The 16,327-nt window shown below is 37.2% G+C and overlaps 1 protein-coding gene across 1 annotated transcript in view; it reads right to left on the reverse strand.

Moving 5' to 3' along the window:
* Positions 1–16,327, reverse strand: part of RORA (RAR related orphan receptor A) — a 199,688-nt gene that overhangs the window by 99,358 nt on the left and 84,003 nt on the right. Inside the window, exon 2 of the mRNA XM_042824179.1 lies at positions 8,797–8,826. Coding sequence (XP_042680113.1) covers positions 8,797–8,826 — 30 coding nt within the window. The remainder of the gene's footprint in view (positions 1–8,796; positions 8,827–16,327) is intronic.

The following is a 16,327-nucleotide window of genomic DNA, read 5'->3' on the forward strand; positions in this document are numbered from 1 at the left end:
ACTGCAACCTATCTTCAGATTTAACAATAGAGTGAGGCAAGCAGTCTATTTGCCAGAAATCCTGACAGGCTCCTACCTCAATCGACTACCATGCAACTCACCTTCCAGTGACAGTAAAAAACAGCAAATTAGGATGCAGTAAGGGCAGTTTTCATGAGAAGCTGAGATTGCCAGGTATCAGTTTCACAGAGAATATTACTAAGTTTGCAAACTCTGTGTTCCCAGGTCAAGGTTCTCTGTGTCTTTTTTCTAAGGTCCCCCTTGTTAGAAATGGCTGGGGATTTTCTGGTGACATTGTTCATTTTGAAATATGAGCTTGTCAAAGATGAAATATTCTACAGGAAAGTACATTACTGCTTCATCAAGGACAGGATTTCATATCAAAACCAACTTTCAAAACAGCTGACAGTAAAGTGGTGAAGTCATCCAAAGAGGGCATGGGAATGTAAGGACCACCTCCTAGTTTCTAGCCCAGGTATTATAGTCAAGTTCCCACCATCTCATGTACTATTCACTATACTCATCCTGTTAAGTAGATTCTTTTTTTTTTTTTCCTCCTGGAAACTGCTGAGAAAAACTGAGAAAGTATATCAGTGAAATATCTGAAATATCTTCTGAAGTATCAAAAACTCTGTTCAACAGGAAAACTCTTTTCAATCCTTCAAACTTCAGTACTCTGTCTTCAAACAGTATGTAAAATCATCTTTTTGGATGACCACTCTATTTCTACTTCTATTTCAAGGGCTGTAACTCTGGAATAAGTTAGCAGTGGAAAGAGGAAAAAGGAAAAGGGGTCAGGGTGAAATAAATGTTAAAGAGTTTGAACAGGAAACTTGCCTTATCTGTAAAAGCGGTCTTTGCAGCCAGCAGATATCACACCTATCTATGAGTTAGGTAACAGTAACAAAGATAAGCAAACAGACTCTTCAGACAAACATTGGTGGGAAGGATGGTTATCAACTGATGACTCTATCTAAAAGGAAATCACTAAATGGCTTTGGTAACATACTGGCTATCTGAAACCAGAGGTTTCCCTACCTATGTTGCTAAGAGATTAAAATAAAGCCTGATTTGATTTTCTAGAAATCTTTAAGCATACCTCCCTTGTCGTGTGTTGGCTTTTGAAGTCCGTGGTAAATACCTCAAGAAAAGAGAGGAAATATGCTCTGAGGGTGTGTCTAGTCTGTTGTTCAGCAGGTCGTATTCGTACAGCCTGCTGCAACTGACAGCTTATGTTATCTTCAAGCAAGAAGCCATCATACAATGGAAGACATGCTAGGTAGCAAAAAGGTCTCAAACCAACATTAGTTCTTGCAACAAAGTCATCATCCTGTTTGTCAAGGATTTATGTTTAGTTAAAACTTCATATCTCTAACTAACTGCTTCTATATATATGTGTATATATATATATATATATATATAAACACATTTACACATGCACAATCATTCAGTGAAGATTTTCCATTTCTATTCAAGTCAGTTTTTACCAGTAATGGCAGTAGTAAGTTAAAGACAGGAAGTCTACTGAAGTCCCAGTTTCAATCCTTCAGGATCCTAGCTTCTGTTTAGGTGAGCTCTACTCATTTAGTGAAGCAAACAGTGAACCCCAAACCTGAGGGTTCTGAGTAATTCTGAACCTGAGGAAACTGAGTAATTCTAGGCATGGTGACTGCACAGGGATTCAAGACCAAGTCTAGATTCTGCAACTCTGTTGCCTTACAATAGCAAGCAATAAAGTACCAAAAGATATTCACACTAAGACTGAAAGAAGTTTGGACTGGAGGATGTAATCCTGATAATTTCCCCCTCTTTCTGTGTCTATCTATGTGTTATAGAATACATTGAAGCAAAAACTAATGTCAACAATGCTTATTTCAATATGTGCACAATTAACCACATCTGTACTTGAAAAATCACACATATTTTAACGATGTTTTCATAGTGTACATAGAGTTGACTGAATGGAAATCATTATGGCATTATAGAAAAATTATGTGTTGTATCTTGAAAGCAGCTGTATTTCTTCTGCTGCTTTAAATTAAAATACAGCTATACACAACAAGAAATTCAGCAACTCCTCTATACTAACAGAACACGAGGCACCACATTTTCTGAAACGAGTCTTTTAGTTAATTGAACAATTCTGCATATGCAATTTGTGATCATAGGTAAGGTTAGCAGATAACTGTTGCCCCAGTTCCCATGCAAATTACCAGTGAAAAAGCTGACATTTATGTTCTCTGAGACTTGTCCTGAGGTGTCTGTCACTACATTTTGGTCTATTACTCAGTTATTATAGAACCCCCAAATTACCTATGAAACTACTGAACTATAAGTTATCTTAGGATTCTATTCAATGTCAGGCTAATCCGTTTCCATTTGTACTTTTCAACTGCAGTCTTAGTTCCTCAAACTGACCCATGTTGCCCTTTGATACTTTTTTTTGGTCCTTTTTAGGCAAGTAGGAACTACTTCATATACTTAATTATAATTTATTTTTTTTTTTAATAAGAGATTTACATAATATCATCATTTGGTCATAATACTAAGAATGAGCTATAAGTTACAGTAACTAACTGATCTGCCATAAGGAGCTGCCTTATGTGTTGTTTGCATAAAAATTTATCCATGATTAGGGTGAATATTTAAACAATTCCAGGTTGAACATCTCAGAGAAAGATTGCAAGACCTTCACAATATCTTCACAGTTCTTAAAAGGTTAAACATTACTGCACATTAAAAAATTGTTTTCAGGTTTTAACAGTTGTTTCAGAATGGTGATTGAAAAAGTCTAGCAATGCATGTCAACTACACGAGTCTATTAGGAATGATGGAATCAGTCACTGGTTTCAAAATTCAGATAATAAAATGTGCTTTTTTGGGATCGGATATCAACCTTGGAGAAGTCCGCATGACAGTCTGCTTTAGAATCATTAGAATTCAGCCTTACTACAACAAAAATGTAGTATTGTCTTATAAGAAACAATGTCATGAAGTGAAATGACTGAGCAGAAATTTCTAAAGACAGGTTCTTCTCAATGTGTTAAAAAAGGCAGCGGTGCCGTTGTCCACAGGAATAAGCCAGCTACATACTTCGGGAAGAAGCCTTTGACTTTTGATCTTTGAACAAACTAGACACAAAGATCATGCTTTAACTTTATGGTAGTTCAAAACTAAAGACCTTGCTGCATTTGGTGACAATCTGTTCACAGAAAGAGAGACTTCTCTTCTTCAAAGGTTACGGTGACTTCAAGAAAGATTCGACAGAACCTTGCACCAAATCTGGTCCCACATCAATGAAATGGAGCGTTCCTTAGCTTCAGTAGAAATTGAATCAATCTTTGGAGAACAAAGTTTAGTGATTATATCTTAGGAAATTATATCTTAGGAAACTATTGCTAAGCATGTGCTCAGAAGGCTTTGAGCCTTCCTATGTATGTATATTTAGAGCTACCTAGACTCAGGCGGTTCTAAGTCAAACTATGTCACAATGTACTTTGTTCAGCCTCTGAGATTCACATATTAAAGAAGAAAGTTGTGAGCAGCCACCATTCTAGTTTATTTTCACAGCAGTTGTACAGCAAAAACATCCAGAATGCAAAAGCAGATTTGGAAGAAAAAGGCAACATTTGTTCTTTATCAGGTATAAAAGTCAATGATGTGGTGATTTGTGTGGCAGCAAATAAAATAGACTGATTGAAGCTGAGGGCACTCAAACTTTTTATATTTATAGAAGTGACTTCAAAATTGAATTAAGGGTAAAATATCTAGCTGATTATGAAGAGGTTTTATTTGGCTCATAGGAAAAAAAAAATCAAGTATAGCAGTAGTTCAGTAAAAGTTTTGAACAAGAGAAAAGCCCTAGATAGTTCTTAGGCTTCTTCAGCAGGGCAAACAGTGCTTCAAGGACAAGTAGGAAAGTAGCTGCTATTTGAGGCAACTTCATTATAAAATCATTTTTAATAAGCTATCTGAGCAAAGAGAGGGAGTGCTCTTGCAGAGAAGCCCCCAAGGGAACTTAAGGCTGCCCAGTAAAGTTATTAGGAGGTTACACACAGGGGACCAAACAGCTATTTTATTGGCCTCAGGGGACAGGGTTTAGTTTTCACCTGTTCTCTTTAGGCCTTGGTGCTAACAGCAGATCCTGTTAACTATCAATATTCTGCAGGCTCCCATCTTGTGAGGAAAAGCAGCATTTACTTACTTCAGCTGGGACTCAAAGCACATTACATGAAGTAGACAGTGCAACTCATGTAGTAATTATAAATCAGATCAGGAAAAAAAAATCAAAAATTTTTCCTATAATGCAATTAGCAGAATAATCAACATGCCTCAAGAAATCTTTAGCAGTGAGACTCATGGCCTTGTACATGTACTGAGGAAAAGAAAGCTAGAGAAAAACTGAAATTTGGATCTTGGGTTCAATTAAGCTGCAAAACCTTAACATGTTTGTAGAATTTTGGAGAAAAACAGTCTTAGGGTATGTGTCTCAAAAGCTGAAGCTCTGTCTCCCTTCCTAAAACATCCTCTCAGTTGCTAAGAAAAGAACACTGCTTTTTAAAAACTGTTCAGAGCCAGAAATAAGAAGGGCTTGTTTTAGGAATGGATCTCTGCTCAGGATAGTATTACGAGGAAGTCTATGCCTGACGAACAAGGCACTGTCTGTTTTGGGGCTAGTTGTGGTGCAGCCGCATTGAAAATAAAGCACGCCGAGCTCCAGCCAAAAATTTGGAGGCTTGTCAGGTTTAGAGGTACCTACTGAAAAAGCTATGGAACTTTGTGCCAGTACAACATCTGGGCACTTAAATACAGCCGAATTTATCTCCCTGTGTTTTAATCAAAACTTTCAATTGCAGTATAAGCTTGAAAAATGAATTGAGCACTTACTCTGAATTTCAGTCTCATTGAAATAAAAAAAAAATAAAAAATAAAAAATGTTCCATTATCAGTGAGGTCAATCTTTACCACAAAGGCATAAGAAGAACCAATTGGATTAAATTTTATTTGACCTGGTTGAGGTGCAGAAACTGAGCTAGTTGGCTACTGATCCCTTGGACTGCCAAAAGAAGCATGCTCTTCCACTGTGAATAACACCTCAGTCGAAGTGATGAAGTAGGTCACTGACAAACAATTTTAGTCAAAGCTTACAAAGGGCTACCTCACACACTGCATGTAGAAGCAGTCTGTGGCTATATACTCAAAAAAGGGTGTATCAAAAAAGATATTCCCAGCAAGTTATCCCTAATTCAAAGTATCGCGTCAGGGCAGGTGAGAGCACTCCAGTGAGGTCCTCAGTCATGCTCTGCCCACAGGAGTATCACTAGGAGCTGGGCTCCTAACTCTTTTTTGCCGCAGAGCATTGTACCAATCTAAGAGCTTCCTCCAGTGGACTGCAGGAGCTCTAGAATGGCCTTACGGATGCAGACAAAAGACAGTGTGAAAAGAAGGACAGCAAAATCAAGCTGTACTTTTTTTTTTTTTTAAACTTAAAAACGTCAGGTAAACAAGTAACTGAATGTACCTGAACCTTCATACAGATATGAATCCCAGCTATGTAATCAAACTTCTCTGAAGCCTTTGACTATAGTTCACTGAAATCCAAAATACCAAGATAAGAAGTTTCCATTACATGAAGAATTCACCACATTAGTCTTCTAGGTACATAAGCAAGAGGTAAATCCTTCCTCTGCGAGGCAGTCAAGTCAAATGCTTCTAAGAAGTTCAGTGCCCAGGATACAGAAGAAGTCTGGACAAGAGGAACCTTTATTTATATGATAGTTCTGAGACACAAGTGGTGTGGTAGAGGCCAGCAAACTGATTCTATGAAGTATGGCAAGATTTTGGTTTAAGATGACAAGTGAAATACTATATATGGCAGGGGTGAGCATAGCTCCAAGCCAGGAGGTACTAAACGCCAGGTGCTCTGCAGCCTTTGGTTCCCTGGAATATCATATCTTTATCATCACCGTTACAACAAAGACACCTGTCTGAATTTGTGAAAAGGCTGGAGCTGTGTATCTAAGTTATATATTTTTTGATTCAAGGCATGAAACACAAGAGGAAGAAGGTCATGTTATGAGTATTACTTTGAATTAAATGACTGGAAAATAACCTAAGTGTCAGTCATAATCTTTTTCCAATCAAAAGGAAACTGAAAATACCTGAAGTCCCACTTTGTATGGAAGATGAGATAGGACTTGGCCTCTAATATCTGACTTAGCTATTCTCACACAAGATGAGGGATAACTTAACAAATCAGTATGTGAGCCCAAGAAAGAATAACTCTGCAAATAGACAGCAGATAAGAATTTTTACTTCAGAAGTCTGTTTCAGAGTGAAATATCGCATTTTTGGGTGGACAAAATTTATTCTCATTAGTGCTGCTTGGAAGCAGCAGCATTACAGCCCATGTTTAAAAATGGCAGGCTTTGTAGTGCTCAAAAGCTGTTACAGAGAGAATGTGGAGAAGCAGCCAATGAAAAAGAAAACCTGGATAAAACTTCAATTTGGTGAAACCTATAAACTCAAAAACTCAGGCATTAACTTTATTTTTGCATTTGGGTTTTCTTATAAAATTGATTATTTTTTTTTTTCCAAGCCATTCCCAAACTGGTTTTTGATATCTACTTTTTCTATACAATAATAAACTTTCTCTAATAAGGAAGAAATGTTTTTTTCTGTGCAATCTTAAAATGCCAAAGATGCACAACATACATCAATTCCTACTCTATCTGTCATAATGGGAATGCACGTAAAAAAAAACCAACTTAAATAAAGCTGAATGAATCCCATAGATTTGTAAGCAAATGTAGCCTAGCATTTTCATTACGCCAATTACAGCATATTGATCCTCCTATTTTAATCCTTCCTTAATGCACAAGTTAATCTTCCCATTATTAAGTGAATCTTCCCATTCATACTCCAACAATTTCGTGAAAACTGATTAACAAATTGGGGAGCTACTCTTCGTCAGAATAGCACCCAGTTCTCACTTAGCATAGAAGATGTTGGGATCCTAATTTCTGTCTTCGGTAGTGTACAGGCGTTACATGGTGAACAGTAGCTAATCATCTAGCAGAGCTGATGAATACAACTTTTTGTCATAAAAGACCTCAATCACAGCATCCCCTGAGATACATGTGGTCCCATTTTATTAGGCCAGCAGACCTTAAGAACATTCCTATGCTCTCTAGGTCCTTAGTTGCTATTTAGTTTTCCCTATTAAAAAAGTATTGAATATTGGAATTGGCGACGCGACTCTTAAAACAAGTCAGCACGTGGCACTGCTGCACTCAGCTGTAGTTTCAGCTGATTTGCAGGTGGAGTGTTAGACAACACCATGTAGTCATCAGCCTCCATACGAGAGAGGCCCAAGCCTGAGCTAGCACAAATACTGAGTTACTTACCACCTCTAGAGAGGGTGGTCGCTCCAGGCCAGGGTTGAGCTCATGGGCAAGGCTGTGCAAGGAAGCTGTCTGTACAATGCCTGGCCTGCGGATATACAGAGGACTTCAGTCTCCTGTACTGTTAGTCAGTATGAGCTCAAATATTCACTAAATATGTAAGGGTCACATTCTGCTCTCAGAGGCCTATCTGCAGCTCTCATTAAGGTGAATGGAAACCACATTTGCATTCACCCAAACAGGAGCTGACCCTAAGAATGCATTAAGCGAGCAAGATCACCTAATCAGAGCACCATCACGCTCTACAACTTGGTAACAAGTAACATTTGCTTCAGAATTCTTATCAAACAGCTTCTCAGTAAAAGCTCTTATATCAAGTAATTGTATTTTGTAAATCTATATGGGGAGTGGCAGACGATATCAAGTCAGGTTTTACATTATGTGAAACATTTTAAAAACAGGAATGAATAAGAATGAAATTATTGTAAGATACTTTGGGCCTACAAAACTGCAGTAAAAGTATTTTAAATGCAAAACTCTGTTCAATTGCATTGTAAATCTTAGTAAATTTTGTGCCTCCTGTTTTGTTAGAAAGCTCTCATAAGACTAGCAGCCTCAGCTTTATCTTCCTGCTATGTGAGATCCTGGGCAAGTATAGTTCCTGCACTAGATTTCCAAAGCTTCATGGTATCCAAAGAATCTCAACATACCTCCTTTAGCTACAAATTGTAACGTTTTCTTGGAATTGTGCTTTTAACTCACAGTAGATAAGAGTTGATCCCCAATAATGACGTCTTTGAAGAGGATTCAGAATAAATGTACATGTAAGTAAATGCACACATCCACATCCGTTTCCAAGTTTGCCATTTATGAGGATTATCTATTTATGTGGTTGAGAGCAAAACAATAATCATCTCATTTCCATCAAGAACTCCTTAAAGCACAAGCACAGAATGATTTACCTTATAGATGAATGCATAGGAAGAGTCAAAAGATTTTGAACTAAATAATTTCTTATTACATGAAACACATTGCATATATAACAATATACACATATATATACTTCTACATATAATAGAAAAATCTTTCTGATCAACCGTGTTTTTCCAGATATTTTACTTACCAGGTAATTGTAAGATACACATATTAGAATAAAGAATTCTATTTTTTGTCTTCACATCTTTCCGTTCCTGCCCTTTGCTTTAATACACACACACACACACACATGCATGCACACACACACAGTATATCCAGATAGATGACATTTCAGCGAGGACTGGAACTACCCTAAAGCAGAAAACTTGCCAGCATTTTTAAAATCGAACCTTCCACAGCATGGCCTAAACATGTACTCCACTCATAAAAGAAGGACAAATCAAAAGACATTACTTACATGTATGAGTCTTCTTTGTTACAGAAATACCTGTAGGGAAGAAATGATACAAATGTTAGCAAAATGACCACGATGTAAATTCTTCTGACATGTATTTCATGGTTATACTACTTTATTTCAGGCACACAGCTGCCACTACAAAAGAGGAATGAAAATTATAACGATTGTTATGTTAGGGAGAGAAGGATCTCCTTTCTTTGCACTCAGACTTTAATGCTATATTCTCTCCTTACACCTCATTAATGAATGTTTCAGCATGTATCACTTAAATGCGCTTGCTGGAATGCATATCTACACCGTGCTGAAGCAAATGGAGGACATCCACAACACTATGGAAGCTTCCTTTTACTTCCCCTGGTCAATAATTTTACCACGCTCATATCAACCAGTACACAACGGTCTACCCAGCCAGAACAGATTTAAGCAGTACAATTCATTTGCTATGTTATTAAGCTCAAGTAGCTCCCTGACTGCAAGTCGTGTCTTATGCTCATTAAAAATGAGTAGCTCTCTCAATATGAGTATTAATTGCTGTACTTTCAAGCTAGATACAAGTATCTCCAAACTGTTAAACACACACTTTCTGAAATAATGGCAATGTCTTTATACTACATAGGCATGTGGCAGCAAATCACCAGTTTTCCAGCACCAGTAAAATCTGAGGGGCACTTTAAAGAAAGCAACACAATGAACAGCAAGGCAAAATTCATAATACCAAATAAAGATAAAATTAACTCTGCTAAATGTCACTGGAATTCATGCTTGAATACAATCAATATTGTCTCCACTTTAGTAGATAACTGATTCTATACTCAGATTCTGCAGAATTTAAGCTTCGCTTTCCTTGAGGGGGATTTCATGAGAAGTTACTGGAAGTAGAACAAGTATTTGAAATATTTGATTGCCGATTAACACCAGTAATGACAATTAGGAATCAGAATCATTTGTCTTACTGTTTACGAAAGAGGCATTACGAAAGCTTTATCTCCTCAGCTATCCTCTTTCTCCTTTAATCACCAAAGGCCTTTTGGTTTTGAATGATGTATTTCTGCAAGTATGAGCACTGACACCACTTTACTAAAGAAAAGCCAAGTCTGCAGGCTCTGGGGAAAGAAGTTCTGAGCAGTTCCTCTGAGTAATTTTGTGAATGGGAAACACTGGTAAGCGATTCACAAAAATGAGACTAAAAGGCCTTGATTAGATATGTCTAGTGACTTAGATCTGGAAGGTCCCAGCCAAGCCTACACGTTCCTCACGCAGAAGTATTTGTCCCTGCCCAGCTTCCTTGGTCAGGTTCTACGACCTAGAGGATGTCTTACTGAATAGGAAATGCGAAGGAAATAGGTTTTTAATACAAACACCATTTGCAAAACTTCCTCTGCAAACACTACTGCTGTTGAATTGATACGTCAGTGCATTTTCAGCATTATGGGAGCCATATGTGTGCTTTTCTCAGAAAATAACGCTTTCTGTAAAATCACTTTGAACAGAAAGTGCTTATGCTGTCACTTCTGATTACTCACAGCCTCTTCACAACGGGATTTGCCTCAGCACAAAACAGACTTAGCTGTATTCGCCGACTGAGGGACTACTTCCCCTGATACAAAACAGCGATGGAAATAGCAGCGCTTATATTTTTTGACTTCATTCTTCTTTATCTGAGATGAGTGGTGGGTTTTTCCAATCAAATGTTTCCACAATAATTACTGAGTACCATCTGATGAGCCTTTCAGTTATTTTATATAGATATCTGTAGATAACCTTTAACAATTGTTAAGAGGCAAGGTTTTTTTGTTTGTTTTTTTGTGTTCATTTGTTTGTTTATCATCTTTATAATTACACTGGTAGGTGCAGTGAAATCAAAGTATTTTTCTCTGAGATGAGTTTTTACAGTGACTAATTGCGACCTGCTGGACCCAGGATAAATGTTGCCAGCAGTTCAACAGGATGAGATTTAATCAGGAATCTACGCTTGTATTAAAATAAGTCTAATTTTTCCTTCTAATTTTTATTTTTAACAAGCCTTCCCTGTCACATCAGTAACCATGAGCAAGTGGAAAATATGAGCAAAAACATACTGGGCTATCCAAACAGTCACTCAGGTTGGATGTACTGCAGCTAGAGCTTTAAATATTAAATATGCAATGAATTCCTACATCGTAGCACTCTGTTTTAGCTTTAATGCAGGAGGCCTGCTATTCAAAACATCTAAGAAGTATAATAAACTCCTAGAAATTAGTTATAAAAAAAAAAACAGTCTGAAAACTACTTCATGTAAGACAGGGCTGTTGCACAAGCTTTGGCTTTGTTTCTTTCAGTCAGTGCTAAATCCCACTTACATGAATGTTTGCATGCCTTTCCTATGAGTTTGTATTCCATAAGTCTTATGCAGACAACTCGGTAGTTCTTTTGAAATCCACAAGATCTCTTGAGAAACTAGTTCTGGAAGTTCAACACACATCAGTAATTTAGTTCACAAGAACAGGCACAATTAATTCCCGTTGTTCCTACATATTTCCAGGAATGGATGAATTTACACAGTTTGAGTGGACATGATCTAATACAATGCTGATAGACAAAGATGTATTTATTTGTAGTAAGTGGAGTGCAAGTGACCTACTGATTCCTTTCAAAATGATATGGAACGTAGAATTCCATTTTTTAGCATTTCTCCTATGTGCAGCATCACTTCAAAGTACGACATGCTTGAGTAATATGTGACAACTTGCCATTATTAGCATTATCCTAAACTGCCAACTTTCCATTCCTTTTTTAACTAATAAAAAAAATATTGAAATAAAGAAAGCAAGAAACAACCCTAGCTTCATGTTGTTAATACATCAAGACTTCCTGACTTAACCAACTAGACTTCAAAGTAAAGCAAAGGAAATGTCATGAAAATACCACAATATATCACTGCCATGGTTATCAGTGAGTGAAAGTTTCAGTATTACAGTTATCACAGAATTTATCACTTCAGCAGTGCAATTTGACATTCCAGATAAACACCAAATCTTAAGCAAATTAACTTCTTAGACTTTTCATTGTTGCTATGCAATGCTCTTTGCAACAGCAATCATTTTTTTTTAATGAAAAGAATTCATAGCACATTCCCTTTCCCCCTGCTGCCAACTACATGTAATTTGCCACGATGGGTGATATTTACAAAAAGAGCTTTCTGTACGCAATGAACTTTGAAAAGAGTATCTAACAACAGAGACAGGATATTCTTTTGCAAGAAGTTAGCCTGACTGACCTTCACCAGCCAGCTTCAAATAGAGATAACAATGTCTTCAAGTACAAAAAGACTCAGATATTTTATACATTATAAGCTATTTCTCACAGTTGCCCATCCAAATAAAGAAGCATAATGAAATGCTGCTTACTCTGTGAACCCAGATCCCCGCTGCTGCTGTACAGTTGTCAACTTTCCATATTTCAAGGGGAAAGCATACTTTGATGTACAGAATGATAAACAAAAAGTCCCCTGTCTGGTGGAATACATTACTCTGCAAAATATCAAAGGAGAATATTCTTGAGAGCAATTTTCTTAAAACTCCAAGAAAACCCTTCCTCAGAAGTTTGTATGGATAAAGATATGTGTCACTGGCAAAACCAGGAGCTAATCTTCAGGACTTCTGTTAAGCACTGTTTAGAGTTTGCTTAGTTTTTGGTGCCCAAGCCCAGGTGATTCTCACTGGTCCAATGGCAGACTATGCAGTTAAATGATCTGCATGCACGATGCTTTGCTCGTGTGAGTGCAAGCATAAACAACAATACTTTTTGCTTACTTCCACCTTCAATCCAAGCCAGCATTGTGGCTTTGGTATATTCTGGAACTTAGCCCTTTTATGACAGACTGCAAATCGTCAGGAAAAAAAAAAAAAAGATTAAAATTTTAAACTCTATGTCTCCTGCCTAATGTACTGTGTAAAATCAGGAAGGAAATGTATTACAAGCTTGGATCCCACTGTGTTTCGTCCTGTCACTCCACTTTTTTTTTTTACTTTGTCACTACACAAAGCTAGCAATTAAGGTGGGAGATTATATGTAACACTCAGGCACTTGCAGAGAACCTACCAAAGCGGAATAATAGATCTGAGTACATTCAGACAGGAGTTCATTCTTTCAGAAACCCTAATAATGATTCATATTTAAGTCAGTATGGATCTCTGGCTTGGGGGTGCTTGTTGGTCTTTACAGGCAGTGTTTATAGCAACCAAGGTAAAAATAATGTGCATACACGTATGGGAATACAGGGTAGGTGGATTTAACTGAAGAAAATAATGTTGTAAAACAGAATCCTTGTCTAGGGCACTGAGTGGAGCTGTTAATGACTATCAGCACATATTACTGAAAGGGCTTCAAATAATTTTAGCATTTTGATCCAAAAATTGTTAATGGGCATTAATGTTAGTACTGCACTCCAAAGAGAAATAAATGATGTGCCAGGGTAGCAAAGGACAAGGACGGCGTACACCAGGCATCAAAGCACTAGGTACCAGAAAACAATGAAAATTATGTAACGAGGGGGAAAAAAAAAGCATTGGTTTTTCTTTTAAAAATAATTTTGAATAGGATAATTGCAATATATATATTAATAATATTCCAGTTTTCCCCAGATTTCTTCACAGCTTTTAATGACTGGCAAAAAGCTCACCACCTGAAATGAGTTTTTCTACAGAGGTTTACATTATGCTTTTGCTATAAAGACCATATGCACCAAAATTCTAGAAATCAAGACTGACCTAAATCTTTCCATCAGTAGTGAAAAACAAAATCTTGATTTTCTAAGATGCACAGCTGTTCCTCATACATAAATACTACCGGAGTCTTTCTCAGAACTTTATTTTTGAGATGTTATTCTAGTCCTACTCCAAGAATTACACAATTATTTCAGAATTAGCTACAGAAAAATGTCCACTATTTCTTCAACTTCCTGCCCAAACAGGGATGCAGGAAATTTGACAAAAATAGATTAAAACCCAAGTTTTCTTTTTTTTCGCTTTTCTTTCTTTTTTTTTTCTTAATGTATTATCCTTATTTTACCAACAGATGAACTTTTTAGCCCTTGTAGCTGAGACCGCCTTCCTGTTTCTGAGACTGACCTCCTGCATCATCTAAGAATGTCATGACTTCATTTTTCAGCAGGTGACAGACTCTCCTACCCAGCAGCCCTTATAATGACAGCAGCATCTCTGAAAACAAATTACTGTAATTCTTTCAAACATTGCAGAGTATTCACAAGAGACAAACAATAACTATCATGAGAGTGATTTGTAATCTGTACAATTTTAAGTTAAAGAATTCGCCAATCCTTTTCAATTTTCCCAAGTCAGTAATGCTTTACAGCCCCTGAGCTGACTTAACACCTCTGATGTCAAAATTACCCAAAAAGTAACGAGAATTCGTCACAACAGAAATTCAGGATACAAGGTCCTCTGTTTAAGGCTGAGGTAACAATATAAATGCACTTACTGTTGGCCCAAAATTAAAATGCCAACTCCTCATTAATGATAAATATTAAACAATCCACTCTCCTCATGACATCACCTTGGACTAGTGGCTACATCCAACTCACTGCTACAAATCCTGCTGTAAATACTCTGTCCCTAACTGTGTAAAACCTGAATGTAACACTCATTTGAGGCTGGACTGAAGAGGCACCTTTTGATGCATGGCTCCATCCCAGCTGGCACACTGCATAATGAGGTGATGGCATCACCTGATGGCACGGAGAACTTTATTACTTTATTTACTCCTGATGTGTGATGAAGTACTGAACAAAGCTGAGCATAGAATGAGTAAAACTCTTAATCAATAAAGATGATTTTTAATCAGTTCCTCATTTTTTTTTTTTTTTTTAAATAAACTCACTGCATATCGCTCTAAGCTTTAGTATTTCTTTCATCCTCACAAATAAACACTGGAGTAGATTAGAAGCAAAGAGAGGAAGAAACTTCACTAAGTAACCATTATGTTCTTATATATTAGAGGTCACCACATAATGCATAGCCATGGGATAATCCAAGTTTGCACCTTATTTTACATACTAGAAGTCAAAGACAGTTCAGAACTGCATATAAGAGTATTTTCAGCAGGAATCCATATAGAAAAACTTTGAATGAGCTTTGTTTTAATGACTACTCAGTGCACAATTGTCTGAGCAAATCACAAAGTAAAGATTTAAAAATAGTCTTGCAGAGCAACACAATTACATTGACGGAATCCAGCTGACTGTACAAAGTTGCATAAATCCAAGCAAACCACTACAGTTCTGGATGTAAAATAAAAGCTGTTTCCTAAAACCTGTCACAGATGTTACTAATGCTGCTATGTTCTAAGTAAATCACAGCTCTTACAGTAAGTCACCATTTTACTCAGTGTAACAGAGTCTGCAGAATACAAGCTGCAGAGACACCTCTGCAAGTGCTCCCATTCTTCCTCAGTGACATTCAAAGAACAGTCTCCTTCACCTACAGGATCTGTCCTATCAGCACATCAATGGGAACAAACTATACAGGCAAGAAGCTCTGTAATCCATGCAGTTCCAGTATCTTATTGGAACTCCAGAAGACAGCCAATGAAATCCTCCTACTATTTCTATGACCGCAAACAAAACTGTTTATGAGCATGAACTGTTTATGTTCACGAACAGAATATGCTTGTGAAATACACAAATGTGAGAATAAAATTTTCCTTTAGAATCTGTATACATTCAGAAAATATAACAGCAATAACAAAAGATATAATTCCATAATTCATGAGCTGACAACCTCCTATGCTTTGTGAGATGACATCCGGTGTATACTAGTGCTGCAATGGACTACCTGGTCTTTACTGAAGCACACTCATTTATAAAATGAATCATTCCAGAATTCAGTAAGACAGCAACAAATATTTTCCAGTCACAGCATCATATCCATCATATCTCCTTGAAGAACTCACAGTATATTGTGCCATACATTGCTTACATATAATTGAATCTATTTGAAATAGCATTAATATGCCAAATAAGATACTCTAAATTTTATAGAATGAAAGTACATTCTGGAAAACCATTTCCTACACTAGCTACACACTACTCACACAGCTGTGCTCACGTAGTAGCTCATGTTCTAGTCCAACTAAAAGTCTCGCCTCTTTGCTACACCTCCAAACATCCTAGAAGTATCTTTGTCCAGTTCTGTCTTATAAAACCATTGTGGTCAGAAAAGATCTCTAAGATCATCTAGTCCCACCATCAATTCATCACCAATATTGCCTGCTAAGCCATGTCCACATCTTGGTGCACATACACCCTTTTCTTGAACACCTCCAGAGACATGGCTCCACCAACTCCCTGAGTAGTCTGTTCCAATGCTCGACCATCGCTTCAGAGAAGTTTTTCCTAATGTGAAACCTAAGCCTCCCCTGGTACAATTAAAAAAGGCCATTATTTCTTGTTTGATTGCTTGTTACCTTGGAAAACAGTCTGACCCCTACCTCACCACAACATCCTTTCAGGGAGTTGCAGAGAGGAACAAAGTCT

The sequence above is a fragment of the Centrocercus urophasianus genome, unplaced genomic scaffold (assembly GCF_019232065.1).
Source record: "Centrocercus urophasianus isolate 14NV4802_14NV808 unplaced genomic scaffold, USGS_Curo_1.0 seq_23, whole genome shotgun sequence".
In the NCBI taxonomy this organism is placed as follows: domain Eukaryota; kingdom Metazoa; phylum Chordata; class Aves; order Galliformes; family Phasianidae; genus Centrocercus; species Centrocercus urophasianus.